This window comes from Penicillium hispanicum (assembly GCF_028827665.1).
Source record: "Penicillium hispanicum strain IBT 35686 chromosome Unknown utg000004l_segment0_segment0, whole genome shotgun sequence".
In the NCBI taxonomy this organism is placed as follows: Eukaryota; Fungi; Ascomycota; class Eurotiomycetes; order Eurotiales; family Aspergillaceae; genus Penicillium; species Penicillium hispanicum.
In genome coordinates this window covers 4445587-4463868 of record NW_026623196.1, presented here as the reverse complement: position 1 = coordinate 4463868, position 18282 = coordinate 4445587, and the positions used below count along the sequence as shown (strand labels likewise).

At 48.8% G+C, this 18282-nt stretch overlaps 7 protein-coding genes across 7 annotated transcripts; 4 read left to right on the top strand and 3 right to left on the bottom strand.

The window, feature by feature from the left end:
- Positions 1-1886: 1886 nt before the first annotated feature.
- Positions 1887-3242, bottom strand: N7459_005426 (succinate dehydrogenase fumarate flavoprotein subunit; the record flags this gene model as incomplete). The annotated part of the gene is made up of 1 exon (XM_056944610.1): positions 1887-3242. The coding sequence occupies one exon, from the start codon at positions 3240-3242 to the stop codon at positions 1887-1889; it is 1356 nt and encodes a 451-aa protein (XP_056801493.1).
- A 639-nt stretch (positions 3243-3881) lies between these two features.
- On the top strand, positions 3882-5679 carry N7459_005425 (uncharacterized protein; the record flags this gene model as incomplete). The annotated part of the gene is made up of 5 exons (XM_056944609.1): positions 3882-3909; positions 4236-4386; positions 4600-4711; positions 4766-5041; positions 5188-5679. The coding sequence occupies 5 exons, from the start codon at positions 3882-3884 to the stop codon at positions 5677-5679; spliced, it is 1059 nt and encodes a 352-aa protein (XP_056801492.1).
- Positions 5680-5841: 162 nt separating this feature from the next.
- Positions 5842-6738, bottom strand: N7459_005424 (uncharacterized protein; the record flags this gene model as incomplete). Its single annotated transcript, XM_056944608.1, has 1 exon — positions 5842-6738. One exon carries the CDS (start codon positions 6736-6738, stop codon positions 5842-5844), a length of 897 nt encoding a protein of 298 aa, XP_056801491.1.
- Positions 6739-10476: 3738 nt separating this feature from the next.
- Positions 10477-12680, top strand: N7459_005423 (glycoside hydrolase family 71 protein; the record flags this gene model as incomplete). Its single annotated transcript, XM_056944607.1, has 5 exons — positions 10477-10608; positions 10670-11201; positions 11272-11497; positions 11560-12017; positions 12079-12680. The coding sequence occupies 5 exons, from the start codon at positions 10477-10479 to the stop codon at positions 12678-12680; spliced, it is 1950 nt and encodes a 649-aa protein (XP_056801490.1).
- A 315-nt stretch (positions 12681-12995) lies between these two features.
- On the bottom strand, positions 12996-13435 carry N7459_005422 (uncharacterized protein; the record flags this gene model as incomplete). Its single annotated transcript, XM_056944606.1, has 2 exons — positions 12996-13113; positions 13191-13435. 2 exons carry the CDS (start codon positions 13433-13435, stop codon positions 12996-12998), a joined length of 363 nt encoding a protein of 120 aa, XP_056801489.1.
- A 1545-nt stretch (positions 13436-14980) lies between these two features.
- N7459_005421 (uncharacterized protein) lies at positions 14981-15631 on the top strand (the record flags this gene model as incomplete). The annotated part of the gene is made up of 2 exons (XM_056944605.1): positions 14981-15286; positions 15350-15631. 2 exons carry the CDS (start codon positions 14981-14983, stop codon positions 15629-15631), a joined length of 588 nt encoding a protein of 195 aa, XP_056801488.1.
- Positions 15632-15795: 164 nt separating this feature from the next.
- Positions 15796-17665, top strand: N7459_005420 (sugar porter family MFS transporter; the record flags this gene model as incomplete). Its single annotated transcript, XM_056944604.1, has 4 exons — positions 15796-16121; positions 16175-16375; positions 16430-16815; positions 16884-17665. 4 exons carry the CDS (start codon positions 15796-15798, stop codon positions 17663-17665), a joined length of 1695 nt encoding a protein of 564 aa, XP_056801487.1.
- Positions 17666-18282: the final 617 nt, after the last annotated feature.

Here is an 18282-nt window from a genome sequence, read left to right as displayed (position 1 = left end):
AAACCCTAAACCCTTTGATATAAAAAAGCAGATCATTTAGTAATAAATAACCTATTACGAGCTTTAATTTAATAGTAAGATATAGGGTAAAATATCTTTAAGAAGGGGGAGGGTATAGATAAGAAAAAATCTAAATATTAGCTAGTTTAGGTTTTAGTTCTAGGATATTTAGTTTTTTTAACTCCTTTTTTAGTTTAAATTATTAACTTTTATTACTATATTATAAAGTAAAATTTAGATTAATATCTTAGAACTTCTAGTTCTAGATAATATTATAGATAAAACTATACCAATTTCTTTAGATATTTAAAAACTAATAAAATTATAGATTTAATAAATAAATATAAAAAAAAGGCTATTAATAATTTAATTATTTTTTTTTATTAAATATATAATATCTTTTTATTTAACTCTTAATACTATTATTTTAAATATTATTTAATTATATATAAGGCTTTTATTTTATATATACTAGATATTTATTAATATTAAGAGTTATTAAATTAAAAGCTAAAAAGATATAATAGATAAAAAAGTATTATCTCTAAATAAAATTAATATATAGTAGAAAATATTAAATTATAAATAAATTTTATATCTTTTTTATTAATAATTATTTAAAATACTTTTTAGTTTATTAAACTAATATTAAATAGTAAATATCTTAAAATTATTAAAGAGAGTAAAAGATATAATTTTAATAGCACTAACTAACTAAATTCCTAGAAATAATTAAAATCTAAAAGTATTTATTAAAAAAATAAATATCTATCCTAATTTATAAATTTTTATTCTTAAGTAAATATCTACTTTATATATTTTACTATATTTATAGGACTTTTTCTTTAAATTTCTTTTTTATTAGTCCTTTTTTTATTAAAATAATTTTCTTCCTTAGTTAGTATACTAAAAATATTTATAAAGTTTATAAACTATTATAAAAGAATATAAATAATAATATTCTAAGAATTAATACTATAAAAGAGTTATTTATTAAAATATAGTATAGCTAATAGATCTACTTAAAAGGTATATAGGTCTAAAGATTCTTTAGATCTATTTTAGATACTAAAGTTAAATAGTAATACTAAAACTTTTAATTAAGCTTTAGACTTAAAAAATAGTTTTAAAAAGATAACTTAGAAAAAGACTAAAGCTCTAAAACAGATCTACTAATTTTATACTATTTCTAAAAGGACTTACTAGAATTAATTAATCTATTATAAATAATATATTTCTAAGTACTAATATAATTTTTACTGGCTAAAATATTAAAGTATAGGTTATCCACTATAGGATAGTAGGATAGGCCTAAGAAGAGTGCTAATAGAATAAATATCAGAGAAATTACTAGCCTTTAACTAGTTTATTGGCTATCTAATTTAAATATAGCTTACTTAGGATATACCTTTATATATATTCTAAAATTAAAATAGTTTTACTAAAATTATATAGAGTAAAAATAATTAGCATTAAATACATCTAGGGTTAAAGAGGGCGGTGTTATTAAATACTATATTGGGTCAGTTATAGGCCTATTCTGCCGGCTACCACAGCACTAAGCAAGGCATCTTTGACTATTAATATCTACACCAAACCACACGCTACTCACAAATAGAGAGTGTATTTTTATAGAGCTGGCTAAGCCCTACGGGATAGTACTTTTTATGATGAAAAAGAGCAATATTAGATGGTGGTCCGTTTCCCGAAATTTGGCCTCTAGACTATCAGTTTGGTAGATCATTCTTTTATTGGTGTTGAATTGCAGCTTTGGAATTTATTCTCTGGGTGATAGATAACTCTAGGTTCCGCTTGATTTAGTATGAAAGCTCTGACGTGTCCACCGGCGGGATGCTACATCTCAGTCGCCAGTTCCTGCTCACTGTCTAACTGGGGCTTATGGCGTTGAGGCCAGCAATACGTCCAAAAACGAGTGCCCGCAAAACGGCCACTGCATTTGGCGCCATGTCGCAGAAATGGCCCGTAATCTCACCTGCGGCATATAGATTAGGAATGGCGCCTTGCGGGCCAAGAACGCGCGCTTCCGCATCAGTCGCAAGGCCGCCAAAAGTGTAGACAATAGCAGCAGCCAGCGGGAATGCTGTATATGGTGGCGTGTCGAGCGGCCGAGCCCAGTTCGATTTCGGGGGTTCTAAGCCTGGGGTGGTGGCAAGGCTATCAAGGCTGCTAGCTGAAAAGCGAGATATGTCTGCGCTACAGGCTATGTTGTAGCTTGAGATTGTGTCTAGGAGCGCCTGTTCCGGCACCCCTATCCGTGCTGCCAGGCCAGAAATCGTGTTCGCCGTCACCGGCGGACAGTCCGAGCGGATGGCTGCTTCATAGCCTTCCACTTGGAAAACTCTGGAATCACACACCGCCCAGGCTGACCGGCCTGGTGCATCAAAATGGATGGTTCTAGAGAGACGCTCCCACGTGTCATGTACGAGCCCTGCGCCTTCATCGACGAACCGATTTCCATCCCGATTCACCACCACGCCATACGGATAGATGAGGACCAACGGCGCCGGTTTATCGCTGCGCGGGTCGATTATTTCGCTATGCATTCCATTCCAGTTGCCAGAGACCCTAGCCCCGTTATCCAGCGCCATTTGGATGCCGTCGCCAGCGTTCCAAGCCGTCCCCGGTGACATCGGCCGCAACGTCTCGGCACCGGGTCCGAGATGGGTACGCAGCATGTCCGGATTGCCTTGGAATCCACCGCTGGCGAGCACAATAGATCGGGCGATGAATCGGCGCTGGTCAGTTGCCTCAACTACGGCCTCTTCTTCGCCAAGATGAAGTCGCTGGGCGCGGCATTCATAGACGATTCGGACACCCTTCGATTTGGCAGATTGCTTGAGTGCTTCGACAATGGCAGCACCTTTGCCGATGGGCTGGATCCTATTTGGCCAGGACTTCAAAAAATAGTCCATGGCGTGGAACTGCACCCCTTGCCTTTCGAGCCATTGGAGGGCTTCGGGTGCCTGGCTAGCCAGCTTTTCGAAATAGACGCGGTCGGTACCGCCGCCACTTGCAGCCATCATGTCGTCCACGAAGCCTGGTAGTACCTCATTGACTGATCGCATTCGCATGTTGGCAGGGCTCCACCTCGAGTTTCCGCCGCTGGCATGCTCGGGTGCACGCTCCAGCACGGCAATCTGCGCCGAGGGCATGAGTTCTGCCGCGGATATGGCGGCGGTTAGGCCAGCAATGCCATGACCAACTATGACGAGGTCGTACATGCTGATACACGTCAGTCTGCAGTCTAGGGGATTAAATTTCATTGGCGGTTGTGGCGGGTTGGATGGCTTACATGCTCCTGGTCTTAGGGAGACGCGTGAGTTAGATGGGAGAAGAAATGTCATGGGGACTGACTCAACTTCTGTTAGAATGAGTGTGTGGGGACTCGCATTAATAGTTTATCCTTTTCCTGTATGTTATGATTAGTTAAGCGTACGCCCCCTAAATTGGCAGATTGGGCGTAATAGCAACACAGATTTCTCATTGATTCCTATTGGACGGATCCCCTCCCTATCCCGACAAAAGGTAAGTCCGGCCATTGCATACTACGCCTTCACCGCTACCCTCTTCTGCAATATTTGATTGGAGAGACTGCAGCAAGGAAATTAATTGGAATGGAGAACCGACCAGACAGTACGTGTTTCAGCTTTTGACGCCATAAGAACAAGTGAACTAAAGCCTGGCAAGAAACCCTTGCACGCACCCGCTGATCAAACAGTCACACTGTCCTCAATGCGCATTATGAATCCGCCGCTGCCGAGCAACATCGACACATCCCTCTCGAAGAGATCTGGAAGGTCTGAATCAGCGACTAAGCAACATCAAATCATCGATGTCAACCAATTCGACACAGACAGCAAATGACCCTCACAGCCAACACTCCCAACCGTGTGTTGTCATCAACAAGCGGGCCCAGCGGGAGCCAAGTATTGGGTCAAATGACAACGATACCTTCGACATGACCCCACCAGACCGGTGAATAGGAGCCGTGGAGGAACAAGGGCCAGATACCACCCATCAGCCAGCCACGGCGGCGTTTCAGCTGCTATATCCAAGGGGGATAACAGCCAGCGACGACGCTCTGACTTACCTTTTCCCGCCTCGAGGAAATCAAAACAAAAGATCGACCGGTCACCTCTCACTTGTTCATTCCTCTTTCGGTCATAGGACCTATTTCGTCTGATCCAAAAGCGACTACATATGCTTCTGAATAGGGTGTATCTTTCCACGATGTCTCACTGGTCTTGCACATGGAACAGTTGTGGGAAACCAGCGGCTCAGCGATCAGGAGACTGTCTACTGTGCGACAGACACCTTTGTCGCACGCACCGCCGAGAGCCATGGCACATGTGCCCAAAACCAGAGGTTTGTAACGTATCTGGTTGAGGACCAACAACAGCAACTCAGCTAAAGCCCATCAATTTAGGAAAACTGGGAATCCTACTCCGCTCAATACGCGGCTACGGAGGCTCGTCATATAGACGAGCTATGTCGTCAAATAGATCGCTCTAAGCTATGTTCTCGCGCGTCGATGCTTAGAGAAGGTATCCCATGCACGGTTGACATTTCCTGTAAAAGTTTGTCTGCCATGATGGGGAACCAAAACTGCCACGCTGAGATTATCTTCTTTGACGATGTCAAATGGCTCGCACGTTTCCGCATAGCGAGGACATTGTCACCGCCCCGAGAAGTCCGCGATTGGATACTTCGAAGCGAAGCTGCTACCATGACTTACCTCTAACAGAACACTTGCATTCCCACCCCTAAAATTTTCGACTGGGCATGCGAGTCCGATCCAGAGAACATGCTTGGTGTTGGGTATATTTTGATGGAAAAGCTGGGCGGAAAATCCCTGGACTGGCAGGCCGCGAACCTTGAGCAGAAAGAAAAGATAATGCGCCAGTTGGTTGACATGTTCCTCGAGATTGAACGGCATCCCTTCAACGCAATAGGATCCCTTTTCTCTTCGGCAGGGGATACAATATTTGTCCATGGCCTCGCCCATCAATCAATATTCCGAGTAGGAAACGGACCTCTCTTGGCCCGTTCTCTTCCTCGCGTGAGGGCTCACAGGCCATACTCGACTCCTACCTCGCATTGATAGCCAGCGGCGAGATTGATCCCTGTTTTCCTTTAGACATCTACCTCATCCATTGATTTCGCCAGGATATTGTAGGGTCTCTCTTAGAGAACGTGCCACCGGGGGACCAATTTTTCCTCAAGCACCCCGATGATAAGGGTGACCATATTCTGGTTAACGACTCTTTCGACATACTAGGAGTCATAGACTGGGAATGGACTTGGACGGTCCCTAAGGCTGAGGCGTTCTGTTCGCCTTGCATGATGTGGCCAGTAGCCGAGATCTACGACGGCTCTAACGAATTAGCCGCGGATGAATTGCGTCTAGCTGCTATTTTCTTGGAGAGGGGCCGCGAGGATCTTGCCAATTGCGTCCTCAATGGCAGGAAGGTTCAGAGATTTCTATTTGGCCTTGGACTTAAAAGCTCCTTTCTAGATATGGAGACAATTCCGCGTCTGTTCAAGGGGCTTCAGCGGACCTTCAACTTGGAAGATGAAGACTGGGAGACTTGGAAGAACAAGGCCCTCAAGAAATGGAAAGATGATGAGTTTCTCCTCAAGCTGTTGGCGCGAGAATAGCTAGGGTGGTTTACTGAAGGGTATCGCATAGAGAGATTGTGCAAATCTACAGGTGAAGTTCGTCAGAAAATTATCTACAAATATACTAGGGCTTAACAATACAACGTGTCGTAGGATTCACCGGCCGTCTAGGCACACCGAACACCCACTGCCTTTTAATCTTTAGACCAGAGGCCCTCCCTGTGAACCAACATTGATTCCACCACCAGGTCTAACGATGCGCGTTCCATCTGACGTAGACTGGCGAAATGCAGGGTTTGTTTGACCCCAGTCCTGGTGGGTGGACGGTGTACTATCTTGGGCCGTTCGAGGGGACAGCTCATTCCCCGGACTATCTCTGAACATAACCGACGACCGGTCACCAATAAGATCTGCAGATGATCCTGTCTTGGAATGAACAAGTGGCTCGGTGGAGAGTGTCGAAGCTGTTTTCAGAAGCTCGCGTGTCTTAATTCGATTCGACCTGGCGCGCTCGCGTGCACAGTGGATGATACTGACACCCAAAAACAGAGAGATCAGACAACATGAAAAAATGATTGCCGCAATTCTTCCTTTGTGATTCCATTCTTTGAGTTCTGCGCTGGTTGTGCTTGTGGCGGTGGAGGTACTCGAGGTCGTGGTAGAAGAACTGGATGTTGTCGTCGAGCTACTTGATGTGGAGGTGGCAGATGTTGTCGATGTGGTGGATGTTGAAGTAGTGGTGGTATCTGACGACGAACTGGAGTCACTGGTCGTTGTTGAGCTTGTAGTCGTAGTCGTAGTGTCTGAGGTGCTTTCTGATGTTGTCTCTGAACTAGTGCTTTCGGTGGTCGTTGACGTGGTTGAGTCTGAGCTTGTGGTAGTGTCCCGGGCCATAATAACCGCTGCGTCGGTATCATCGCGCCGATCCACGATTATGATTTTTTCCTGGGCACCGAACGTTGCGTAGGGGCTAAGGCTCGCAGTTGTTTGTTCCACAAGCCCAGTCTCGAGTGGAGTAGCATATGGCTGGCCGGCCACCCTTGACAATTGTGCCGCCAGGAGCAGACAGCATGCGCTTCTCATAGTACTGGATTTCATGTGGAAACTCTCAATTGTGTTGGGATTGAAGGGTGTCGGCTTCGGGGGAATTATAACCATCTAGGACTACCGGGCGCGACTGAATATTGAAGTAGTTACTACTGCACCTTGGCTCCACCTACACAACCCTTTTTTTATCTGTCTAATCATGATTGTGGTGGGACATTACGTGCTCCGACGCGTCGACAATTCACTTAGTAGTTATTTATATATAAAGCAGCGGGGAATGAACTCGCCGTGCTGCATTAGAGACAACTTTAGCTTAATAGCATACGCACATGCCGCGCGGCAGCGGCCCCACAGGGCTGATGCAGCAAATGATTTCGTGAGCAGTCGCCGGGGCCGACTTCAGAGACTTCTCAATTTAGCCTTTATTGGCATGAAGTCAGTATGAATAAACAATTCTCGTTCCATTGACGAAATTCCTCGCTCGTTCGGTTGCTGGGAGTGTTAATGGGGCTCAATCGGGACTAGCAGGTAACTTTGGAATTACGCGTGGACCTAGCCCTGGAGGTACGTCCTTGATGATGACCAACTCATCAAATCCCCACTTGGCTGATGGCCGCTTTTCCGATGTGTGTGCCACAGTATGTAATTGATTCATCTGCTAATGTTATAGCCGTTAGCTGGACAGGGGCCTATAATTTATTCCGCCCTGCTATTCATATTTCGTCGCGATGTGCGGCTATCCACTCAAAATACAGGGCGCAAAAACTCATTGCCGCCACCTCTTCATGCAGAACTCTGACTACGTTATGGTACCTATGAATATGAATATGATTCTTTTTCCAGTTCGCCAGACACGAGTTTGTGAGCTACCTTAAGCTATCCAAATTAGCCACAGGACGGCCAGGGCATCACATTTCAACGTGGAATAGCGAGAATTTCGCGCCAGAGCCTACCAGGGAAATATTATGTACGCTACCTCGGCCACAATCAACCTTAAGTATAGAAGGGGGGCAAGGACGGCAGAAATAGTGTTCATAATCTGTGCCCTTCGTGTCCGTTAAATCGAGAAGTTGATTTGGCCCGCCAGGGCTCATCGATGTCCTCTACGGTCCACACACCAAGTGAATTCTAGCGACTCTATCTCCGTTGACACTCATCGAGTAGTCAGTAGAAGTATCCAGCATTTGTACCAACGTGTACATCGCTCTGGATCTTAATCAAAGTATTCTTGTATGAGTAGCTAGGCAGCCCCACACGCTGAGTATCGATGGCTTCGTTCCCTAGCTCTCCTTTTCCCTCCTCTTTCTTCCCAGTTCTCTCCGTTTCTATGATTTCTGCCCTTTACTTCGGGATCGTTCGTAGACTCCTTTTCTTTTTGGCTTCTGTTTCTTCGGTGTGATCGATCTCATGTAGCACTCCATAGAGATCTGCCTCGCCATCAAGATCTACGGATTTGATATATTGCGCGTATTTGTCCGAATAGACTTATGTAGCCCATTCCTCTCCATTACCGTCTTTTCTTTCCTCGGTAGTCTGCTTCCCCATGGAGACGTCTTTGACTTGATGAAACCATAAAAGCTTAGTATATTGTCACTTTCCCCTTTTGCGTCTGGATCCTGGCGCTGCCGCCGATGTGTCCCCTTTTTCGGGCGCATTCACGTCGTTCCTGTGGGCTGCAAGCCCCGGGCGCGGGCCAAGCCTCCATGGATCAAATGTAAGTCATTATCGCCCCTATTGACCCTTCATCACACAGAGATCGTGGTCACGACAAACAGCCAAGGGGCCCAACACGGTTCCTGGGTATCCGTATGGCTGATAGATGCCATGTACATAGACTTTTGTCTTAAACGAAGATATGTGAATGGATACTTGAAAACTTAATCAAGATTAAATCATAGTGGTTACGCTTATTTAAACCATGAATAAACCAAATCCGATCGCACGTATCGGCATGGTAATGCTAACCCCTCTGAGTCTTTGAGATAATTTATCTGCGGCCGTCTGATGCTAATTCGAGGGTTTAAATTCAGAATCCCACTTGATTACCAAACAGTCTTCATGTGCCGTGCAGGGTCGCACCCTCATTAGGTATATTTTGGGATACCATGGATACATTCTTCATCTACTACCAAAATTGGAAAATAAACAGAATAGTGAGTTAGATCACCTGGCTGCAATGAGGGAAGGGTGGTGAAATATCGGATTAATATCGTATATTGGGAAAGAATCCAACTTCTTCCCTTAAACCAAAGAGCAATGCAGGGAGAAAATTGCCGTTATTCCATAGAATATGGTATACGATCGTGATTTGTGATGCGTTCGCTGACAACTGGCTGCCGTAACTGTGTATGTAAAGTAATAAGTGGCTTCGTGGTATATCTCCTATGGGGGAAAGTATCTAAAAAGTAGGCGATACAAGTCTTCACCATATAATTCGGAACCCGAGTGACGCCACGAGTGCATGAGCATTTGCCGAATAAATGCTATAGACATCCCCCGTCACATCGATCAACAGCCCAGATAAGACCCGACGATCTGCGCTGTCCGAGATCAAGGGTTCCGGGGGGAGACTACAGAGCCTTGGTGGCCTCTAGAAGAGCTGTTAAGGAAGCTCGAGATCATGTGAAATTATTGAACGAGACGCCGCCGAAGAGTGGGTCTGGTTCTCCCGAGAAGAAACCCACGGGACTTTCTTGTGCGAGGGATATTCTAATTACTTCAACAGAGTTCGCTCGGCCAAGATCAAGCAAGACTAAGCCACCGTTGTAAGTACTCCTGCCGCCCTGTCTGTCATGTGGTCCAAAATAACTGACTTGGAGAAAGGTCACACTTGAATCATGCCGAGCATAACCAAACTGTGACTTGTATTCTGAAAGAGATATCAGTAGCATTGTGTTTGTCAATTCAGGATCTATGTATATCTATGAGGTCAGGGGCCCCATTGTATCATTTTTATTCTACATGCTTTCACAGTTTTTGAGACGAAATGTTCATGATTGGCATGCCGTCATCCACCACGGGACACCCGGGTGCACGGGTTAATGGAACTGCAATGTAGGAATCACCTGTTCGGAGATGACTCTCATCATGTCATTCAGGCTGCCCGGTTCCCTGATGCATACATGGGTTACATTCGGAATATTACCACATCCTCGGCTGACAAGGCGATTTTCAGGTTATTTTGTATAGTGATCTGGCTTGTTGCACAGAACCGAACTGGCCATTTCCCCGTGAATGCCCCAATTTTATCACCCATTGCAAATATAAAGGTCTCAACGCTAGACGGATTGACATGCTCGGAATCGAAGAGCGTCCGATAAAACAACTCACGACTAGGATGACATAGACAGCAAACTATAAAGGTAATAGAAAAAGGGCAATGAAATAAAGTGCATATTTTGTTCTCCGGAACGACGAAGAGCCATTCTAATACCAAATATAAGAGTATAATTCCCTCACCGACAGGCTTTCAACCTCGGACAGTATTGTGTTGATTTCCGGAGCGAAGCACCCGCTATTCAATGATGTACGTAAGTCTGACTCCACATCTTTGGTAGAAGAATTACAGGCTGCCATAGGTGATGTTCAGTTAAGAAAAGGTTATCATACATATAGTTACACCCCAGTAAATGGTCACCTGCGCTAAGTTAGGGTTGGGTCATCCCCCGGATCTGCTGCGACTTATTAACCACTTTGACCACCCTCTTATATCCTCAAAGCACTTGCAGTATTCAAAGGGACGCTAACAAGGAGAGAAAGAAAACTCATTGTCCTTGAAATCATATCACGATGATCAAGATCATATTGCTAGCTTTGGCGTCAGCTCTTAGTTTGGTAGCTAGAGCTGCGCCCAATCCCGGACCCACAACACAGGAGATCAAGCGACAGTCACTGAATCGTCTCGTCTTCGCACATTTCATGGTAGGCAAAGTCAATCCGGGCATATGTGAGGAGCACGTGGGTACATTGACTGGATCAACAGATTGGAATTACTAGCAATCGAAACAGCCCCTCCGACTATGATGATGACATGACACGAGCCAAGTCTCTTGGGATTGATGCTTTTGCTTTGAATATCGGAGTAGACTCCTATACCGACCAGCAACTGCAATTTGCTTACGATTCGGCGGCAAGAAATTCGATGAAGGTCTTCATCTCCTTTGACTTTAACTGGTGGAATATTGGGCAAGCCTCCGCAATAGGTCAGAAAATTGCCGAATACGCTAGCAAGCCAGCCCAATTACTTGTTGACAACAAGGTTTTCGTGTCCTCTTTCGCAGGGGATGGGGTGGATGTAGCGGCACTCCGTGCGGCTGTGGGCAGACCGATCTTTTTTGCTCCTAATTTCCATCCATCTTATGGAACAGATATATCGACTGTTGATGGGTTGCTTAACTGGATGGCGTGGCCAAACAATGGTCAGAACAAAGCGCCCACGCCAGGACAAAATATCTCCGTCGCCGACGGCGACCGGGTGTATGTCAACGCCCTTGCTGGAAAGGCTTACATCGCACGTTAGTGGGCCTATTAATTCTTCTCTCCCCAGCCCAGATCCGGAATGCTGAAATACCTCATTCTTGATAGCTGTCTCTCCTTGGTTCTCGACGCATTTTGGACCGGAAGTATCCTACAGCAAGAACTGGGTCTTTCCGTCCGATCTGCTGTGGTATAACAGGTGGCATGAGATCCTCCAGCTTGGGCCTCGATTCATCGAGATCGTGACATGGAATGACTATGGCGAGTCTCACTATATTGGCCCGTTGAAATCTCCTCATACCGACGACGGTGCGTCGAAGTGGGTCAATGATATGTGAGAAGCCAAACTCAAGCCATCGAAGTGACGTGCTATGAAAATCGCTCATTAGTTTATAGGCCTCATGATGGTTGGTTGGACATCTCCAAACCCTTCATCGCCGCGTTCAAAGACGGCGCACAATCCGTAAATAGCTATATCACGTCCGATGAATTGGTTTACTGGTATCGCCCAGCACCTCGCAATGTCAATTGTGATACTACCGATACCTGCATTGTCCCAGCCAATAACGGAAGTGGAAACTACTTCATTGGTCGCCCCGATGGCTGGCAGTCCATGAATGACTCTGTATTCGTGGTTTCATTGCTTCAAGCACCGGCATCCGTTCAGGTCAACAGCGGAGGCATTTCATACAACTATGACGCACCGGCAGGGGCATACGCCAGTGAGATCCCTATGAACATTGGCGTTCAGGCCTTCTCGGTCATTCGAAATGGTCAGACGGTGCTTTCCGGTTCAAGTCTGAAACCGATCATTGATGGATGTGTATGCGGTCTGTACAACTTCAACGCCTACGGTACGTACTTCTGCACCCCCTTTCCCTCTCGTCCGAATGTTTGCTTATGCCATTCACACAGTTGGAACTCTCCCACCCGGCTTCAACGATCCTCTTCAGCCCGTTGGGTTGGCCGCATTTGCTCAGGGCCTTCGGGTCTCAACCTGCCAGCCTGTGCCATCTCTGGGGACTGTGCCCCCGACTCCATCAACCACTTCGACCACTACTTTACTGACAAGTTCACCGGCAACATCCACTACGTCTACTTCGTCTACCTCTACTCTTTACAGCACATGCTCCTCGGCCCCATGTCGTGTCTCCACGGCCACAATGACCATTACCGCCACCCTCACTGTGACGCAGACTGTATCTGCAACTGCCACCATCATCACCACCACTACTACCACTACAAGCACTGGCGCTACGTCAGGCGGCAGTGGCACTGCGTGTATTGGTGGGACAGGACCGGGCAACTATATTGGCCTCTGCAACTTCAGCTGTCGATATGGTTACTGTCCTCCCGGTCCTTGCACATGCAACCAGTTTGGAGCCCCGGTTCCCACCCCGCCAACAACCGGGGTCCATGGAGTGCCCCTCCGGGGGGAGGATGACTCGTACCTTGGTCTGTGCAGCTTTGCCTGCAATCATGGCTATTGCCCTCCTACCGCTTGTACCACGGTCTAGGGCCTGTGTTCACGCGGACCAGAGGGGAATTTCACGGTTAGTGACATCAATCTTGGATCGCATGTACAGCCCCCGATATCACGAGGACTTGATTGTAATTATGCTTTGCCACACTGTGTTGCGCAAATTGATTTGCTTCTCGATTGCTAAGAGTAAATGACACGGTTTCTACTGGACTTCCAAGGATGGGCGGCGTGGGTAAGCGGATATATATTGTCAAGAGCGACATTGAGCCTGAAGCTCGGAGGTACTGCTTCTTCTAGCCCTTACTCCTCTTAGGTAGATGTTAGGGCCACTGGGCGCCATGTAGCCAAGTCAGAGCCGCGGCGGGGCCTGCAAAAGAGGAGCGCTAACGGGGGTTGATGCCATTACCGAACCAATTCCCGGACTGGTTGGATCAGCGCAATCCTCAGGGCGTTCGGAATAACTCGCCCTATAAACATTTACAGTAGACTCTTCGAACTCACTCAGTCTTTCACTGCCACACTCTATCTAATATCCCCCCCCCACCCAAGGCCGATGTACGCGAGAGTCGCATCGTCTGTCCGACCAGGAAACGCAGGAGGATGGACATCGGGGCGCTGCCGCCGCTCCGCTTGCGCAAGAACGACCTTGCGCTGCGTCCGAGCATCGGGCAGATACTCGCCCCACCCGGGTGAAGAGGGAAAGGGAACAGATTCATCAGCCGCAAGAGCTGGTGGGCCCCCGCCTGGATGAAGGAATAAAAGCGAGTACGTTCTCTGGCATATTACCATTGCAGCCCGGAATGCCGACAGCGCAAAATCGAAGACGGCGAGTGGCCCAAACGTAGCTAGTACCACGATGTGGATGGGTGTATGGCATCATCAAGAGACTTTGCCCTCATCTTTGCTTCTCGTCCTCAAAACTCGCATCGTCCAACGCTGCTCTCAGCAACAAGCATGCACCCCCCTCGGGGTCACAAAGCCCCCGGACCGAGTCAGCGGAGCCATGCTATCTCTACTACACAACGGGTCCCCAATGAGCCGTTGGGCCGTAGTGCTCTTGGCCGAGTGAACTTCGTCAGTACAAGGACGTCAGTGCGAGGATGCGAGCTTGGACCGGTCATCCAGACGGGAGATGCAAGCCCCTTACACTTCTATATACACTCCCCTGCCTCGGCTAAATCCTTGTATCAGGCACCTTATCTAACAAATCTCTCGGGAAATTCTTGTACTTTGCGCTCCAGGACGTGATGAAGAGTCGGTAGTGTTCAAAGGAAATATACTAGTACGCTTTTCAAACCGTCATTTAGCATTTGTGGTACTAGACAAATGCCCGGAAAGACGACACACTCGAGGGCGGGATCTTCTTACAAGGAATCAGTAGGCTCGCGCATTGCCCACCCGATAGTGATGGATCCCGAAGTCAATCAAGTATAGACCCAGTCCCATTCTACAGTCCGAGTGCAACCGAATCGGGAATAAGAATACGATTGACAGGCATGACGCAAGGCTGTTGTCATGCCTCTTGCTTGCGATGACTATATGGAAGTGATGTATCACTCGGACGCCTATAAAATGGAGTGTACGGAAAATAGGGTATTGATAGCCTTGTGGGTTTCGAAAAGAACCTCACTACGCACATTGCTGGAGCCATCATTTATGCGCGAGGCCTCCGGGTTGAAATGTTCTATACCTAAGAAATTTATGGCCGCACCAACGATATCAGTGGTGGTTGGGCAATAGACATATAGATGCTAGACGGGGACCCTTCAATTCCATTTCCTTCTGGAGATATTGTCCAGTTCAAGACGTACCCAGCATTAAATGAATAATAAGCGGGCAGGACTATACAGGCCCGAGGATCTGGAGGCAGTCAGGAAGGGTGAGACGTACGGAGGACAACTACCATAACCGTAGGCAATCCCGACCATCACGAAGGTGCATCGACGCTATTGCGGCTCGCCCAAGCGGATTCCCCAGTTTTCCATCCACCCTCACTAGAGCGTAGTATCCAACTTAGCTTCCCCGCATTGCACCGTCCATGTCTCTCTCTCCATCCTGACCAGACGAGAGGCGTACCAAATCACGGCGTGGCCCCCTGCAACGAGGGATGGCGAAGTGACATCTGCCGCCCCAGTGGAGTCCATAGCGATGCCGTCATATCGGAGACGTTTTCCTTTTCAAGCTTCGCAGGTCGACGGGAGGATGACATTCTCCAGGCTCGCGGCCCCAACGCCTGGACCTCTGTGACTTCTTACCCTACGCGAGCTGTCCTTGCACCCTCCTTCCACCGCGACCGGTCTTGTTCATGCCGAGCCCTCCATACAAACCAGCCACATGCCGATCAATCCGTTCAAGGTCACACCCGGTCGACATCGCGCGATGGGATTGGGCAGTGCGGGCGGCGCTAAATTAGGGGGCGCGTCCTTCCCACTTCGCCTCTCCGTCTTTCTGGTGCCAAGCATGAAAGACCACGGGCACTCCGCCAGTGGTCGAAGCATGGGCCGCTTCGCGTGGTCGCTGGAAGGGGGATTTCATCTCGGACGTGAAGCGAAGGCGACAGCCGAACGCCACAACCCAATAACAAGCTTTGGCGATGGCTCTGCCGGAAGTCATCCGGATACGAGGGTGAAGCCGGAAAGGGTTCACGATTCCACGTTCCATGAGCCATGAGACAAGCACAGCAGGGCAATAACGACAATGAAGGGTGGGAAGGGCAACCAGGCTGCCAGACACATCGTTTCCCTTTCATCGGATCCGGGGATGAACGACTTGCGGGGATCCTCGTCGACCACTCACATCACGCACCACCATGCATCCGCCAAACTTCCCCATGGGGGCCTGAAAGGTCGCATTGCACCCCGGGGATTGGTCCACACTCGCACCACGATGTTTCCAAACCCCTCCCTTCCCAAAGTCCGGCCGCATGTTTGGCCCGTCCGGTCGGTGCGTGCGCAAGCCCCCATGCGCCATCCAGTCGACGGTTGAGAAGAGCCTATGGCAACCTTGAATCTCCAGGGTGCGAAGGAGTGCGAAGGAGACCACCCCGGATATGCGCAGGCAGTCCGCGCGGGATATAAGATACCGGCGGCGCCCTCTATAGCCGAGCTTTGGCTGCTCATCTGCTTCCCCGAATCTGCCCCCGGTTCACCATGCTACGTATCGGGAACATCTATGTGATCGCCTCCGTTGCCGTCGTCGGCGGCGGGCTGTTCGGCTTCGACATCGCGTCAATGTCTGCCCAGCTGAGCGAGAATTCCTACAAGTGCTATTTCAACCAGGGTCCCAATGGTCCTCCCTTCAACGACAACAAGGAGTGCAGTGGTCTCGGCTCCTTGGTCCAAGGCGGTGTCACCGCATCAATGGCTGCTGGCTCCTGGCTCGGTGCATTAATCTCGGGTCCATTGTCGGATCAAATTGGTCGCAAGAACTCCATCATGGTGGGATGCATCATCTGGTCAGGGCTTCCATCCGCAAAGTCAAATCCTCCTCCTCGTTCGGGTGCTGATCCATCTCCCCATTTCCTTGTAGGCTGGTCGGTTCAATCTTGATCTGTGCTTCTCAAAACATCGCCATGCTCATCGTCGGTCGTATCATCAACGGCCTTTCGGTAGGTATCGAGTCGGCCCAGGTCCCCGTCTATATTAGTGAACTCTCGCCCCCGTCGAAACGTGGCCGGTTCGTCGGTCTACAGCAGTGGGCTATTACGTGGGGGATCCTCATCATGTACTAGTATGTTTCTACAGGACCTTTTTCTTTTCTGTTCAGTCGTCTAACGATGATTAGCATCTCGTACGGTTGCTCCTTCATCGGCGGCGAGGACTCCGACAATTACCGGGCTGCCGCGTGGCGTGTTCCCTGGGGTCTGCAGATGATTCCCGCAGTGCTTCTGTTCTTCGCCATGATGCTGCTACCGGAGTCTCCGCGCTGGCTTGCCCGCATGGATCGCTGGGAGGAAGCCCACGACGTGCTGGCGCTGGTGCACGCCAAGGGAGATCGTAGCCACCCATTCGTGGCGCTCGAGTTGCAGGACATTCGCGACATGTGCGAGCTAGAGCGTACCTTCCGCAACGTTACGTATCTCGACCTCTTTGCTCCACGCATGATCAATCGCACTTTGATCGGTCTCTTCACGCAGATCTGGTCGCAGTTGACTGGGATGAACGTGATGAGTAAGTCCTCCCTTGTATTCTGATCTGATTCCTAGGCGACGGTCAGCTCATGCCCACTCCGACAACAGTGTACTACATCAGCTACGTCTTCGGTATGGCGGGCTACACCGGCAACGCTGGTCTCCTTGCTTCGTCAATCCAATATATCATTAATGTGGTCATGACCCTACCTGCGCTGGCGTGGCAGGACCGCTGGGGACGACGACCCACAATGTTGGTGGGTGCATTCTTCATGTGCGCCTTCATGTTCGCCAACGCAGGAATTTTGGGTGGCTCAGGCACGGTGATTCCCATGAGCGAGCGTGATAGTCCCGAGCAGTCCATGTCGGTGACCGGCTCGGCCGCCAAGGGGCTGATCGCCTGCACGTACCTGTTTGTGGCCTCGTATGCACCCACCTGGGGTCCCGCCTCATGGACCTACCCGCCGGAACTGTTCCCGTTGCGCCTGCGCGGGAAGGGTGTGGCCATGGCGACCTCGGGCAACTGGGCGTTCAATATGGCACTGGGTCTCTTCACTCCGTCGGCCTTCACCAACATCACCTGGCGCACGTATATTCTGTTTGGTGTCTTCAATGCCGCCATGTTCTTCCACGTCCTCTTCATTTTCCCCGAGACGGCTGGGAAAACCTTGGAAGAGACGGAAGCCATGTTCGAGGACCCGAATGGCATCAAGTACCTCGGCACTCCGGCGTGGAAGACTCGCGTCCAGACAATCCAGACGGTGGCATTGGAACATGGGGACCTGGAAACGGCCAAAGGCTTCACTGCCACGGCCACTACGGAGCCGACTCCCGCTCCCATATCCGCCATCAGTGAGACGGAGGAAAAGGCAAGGGTCAGTCATGAGTAGGGGGACCATGTGCGTTGAGGGATAGTCTGTTGAAGTATGAGAGCAAGGAAAGGAGACGCTGTGTATACCCCGTTAGGTTATGATTCCGAGGACGTTACTCAGTATTAGAGGTTCGATCCCTGATTCAGTACTGCAACCCTATAGATGTCCATCTTCATCGATATCCGCCTCCTCACTCCATGGATACGTAGATATCCTAGGACTGCCATCCCCAATTTCCCGCTGCTCTCCGCCAATCACGCCCGCCTGCCAAGAATCTTCCGCCACTGCCCGGATTCCGGCTCAGGAACTGCGCGGACACCCACGGCTGCTGGCCGGTCGGGCCCATGGAATAGAATAAGTAGGTCAGGGACAGGGAAAAGGAAAAACAATCGCAATTCTCCGATTGCGCTCGACACCCCCATATATAGCAAGGTCGATATATACACCATTCCCCAGTCCCGTTTCACGGCAGAAAAGGCTGGGCCCCACGCGACCGCGCGTCCCGCAAATTCTCCCTTTCCGCTCACACTTCCCTCCTTTCTTGCCCGACTCCCCTCCGTTGGTACGTCATGTCCTGGTCTACCGTCGGAGGCATAGAGATTTCTTGGCCCCGGCGATTGTACCGACCTTTCCTC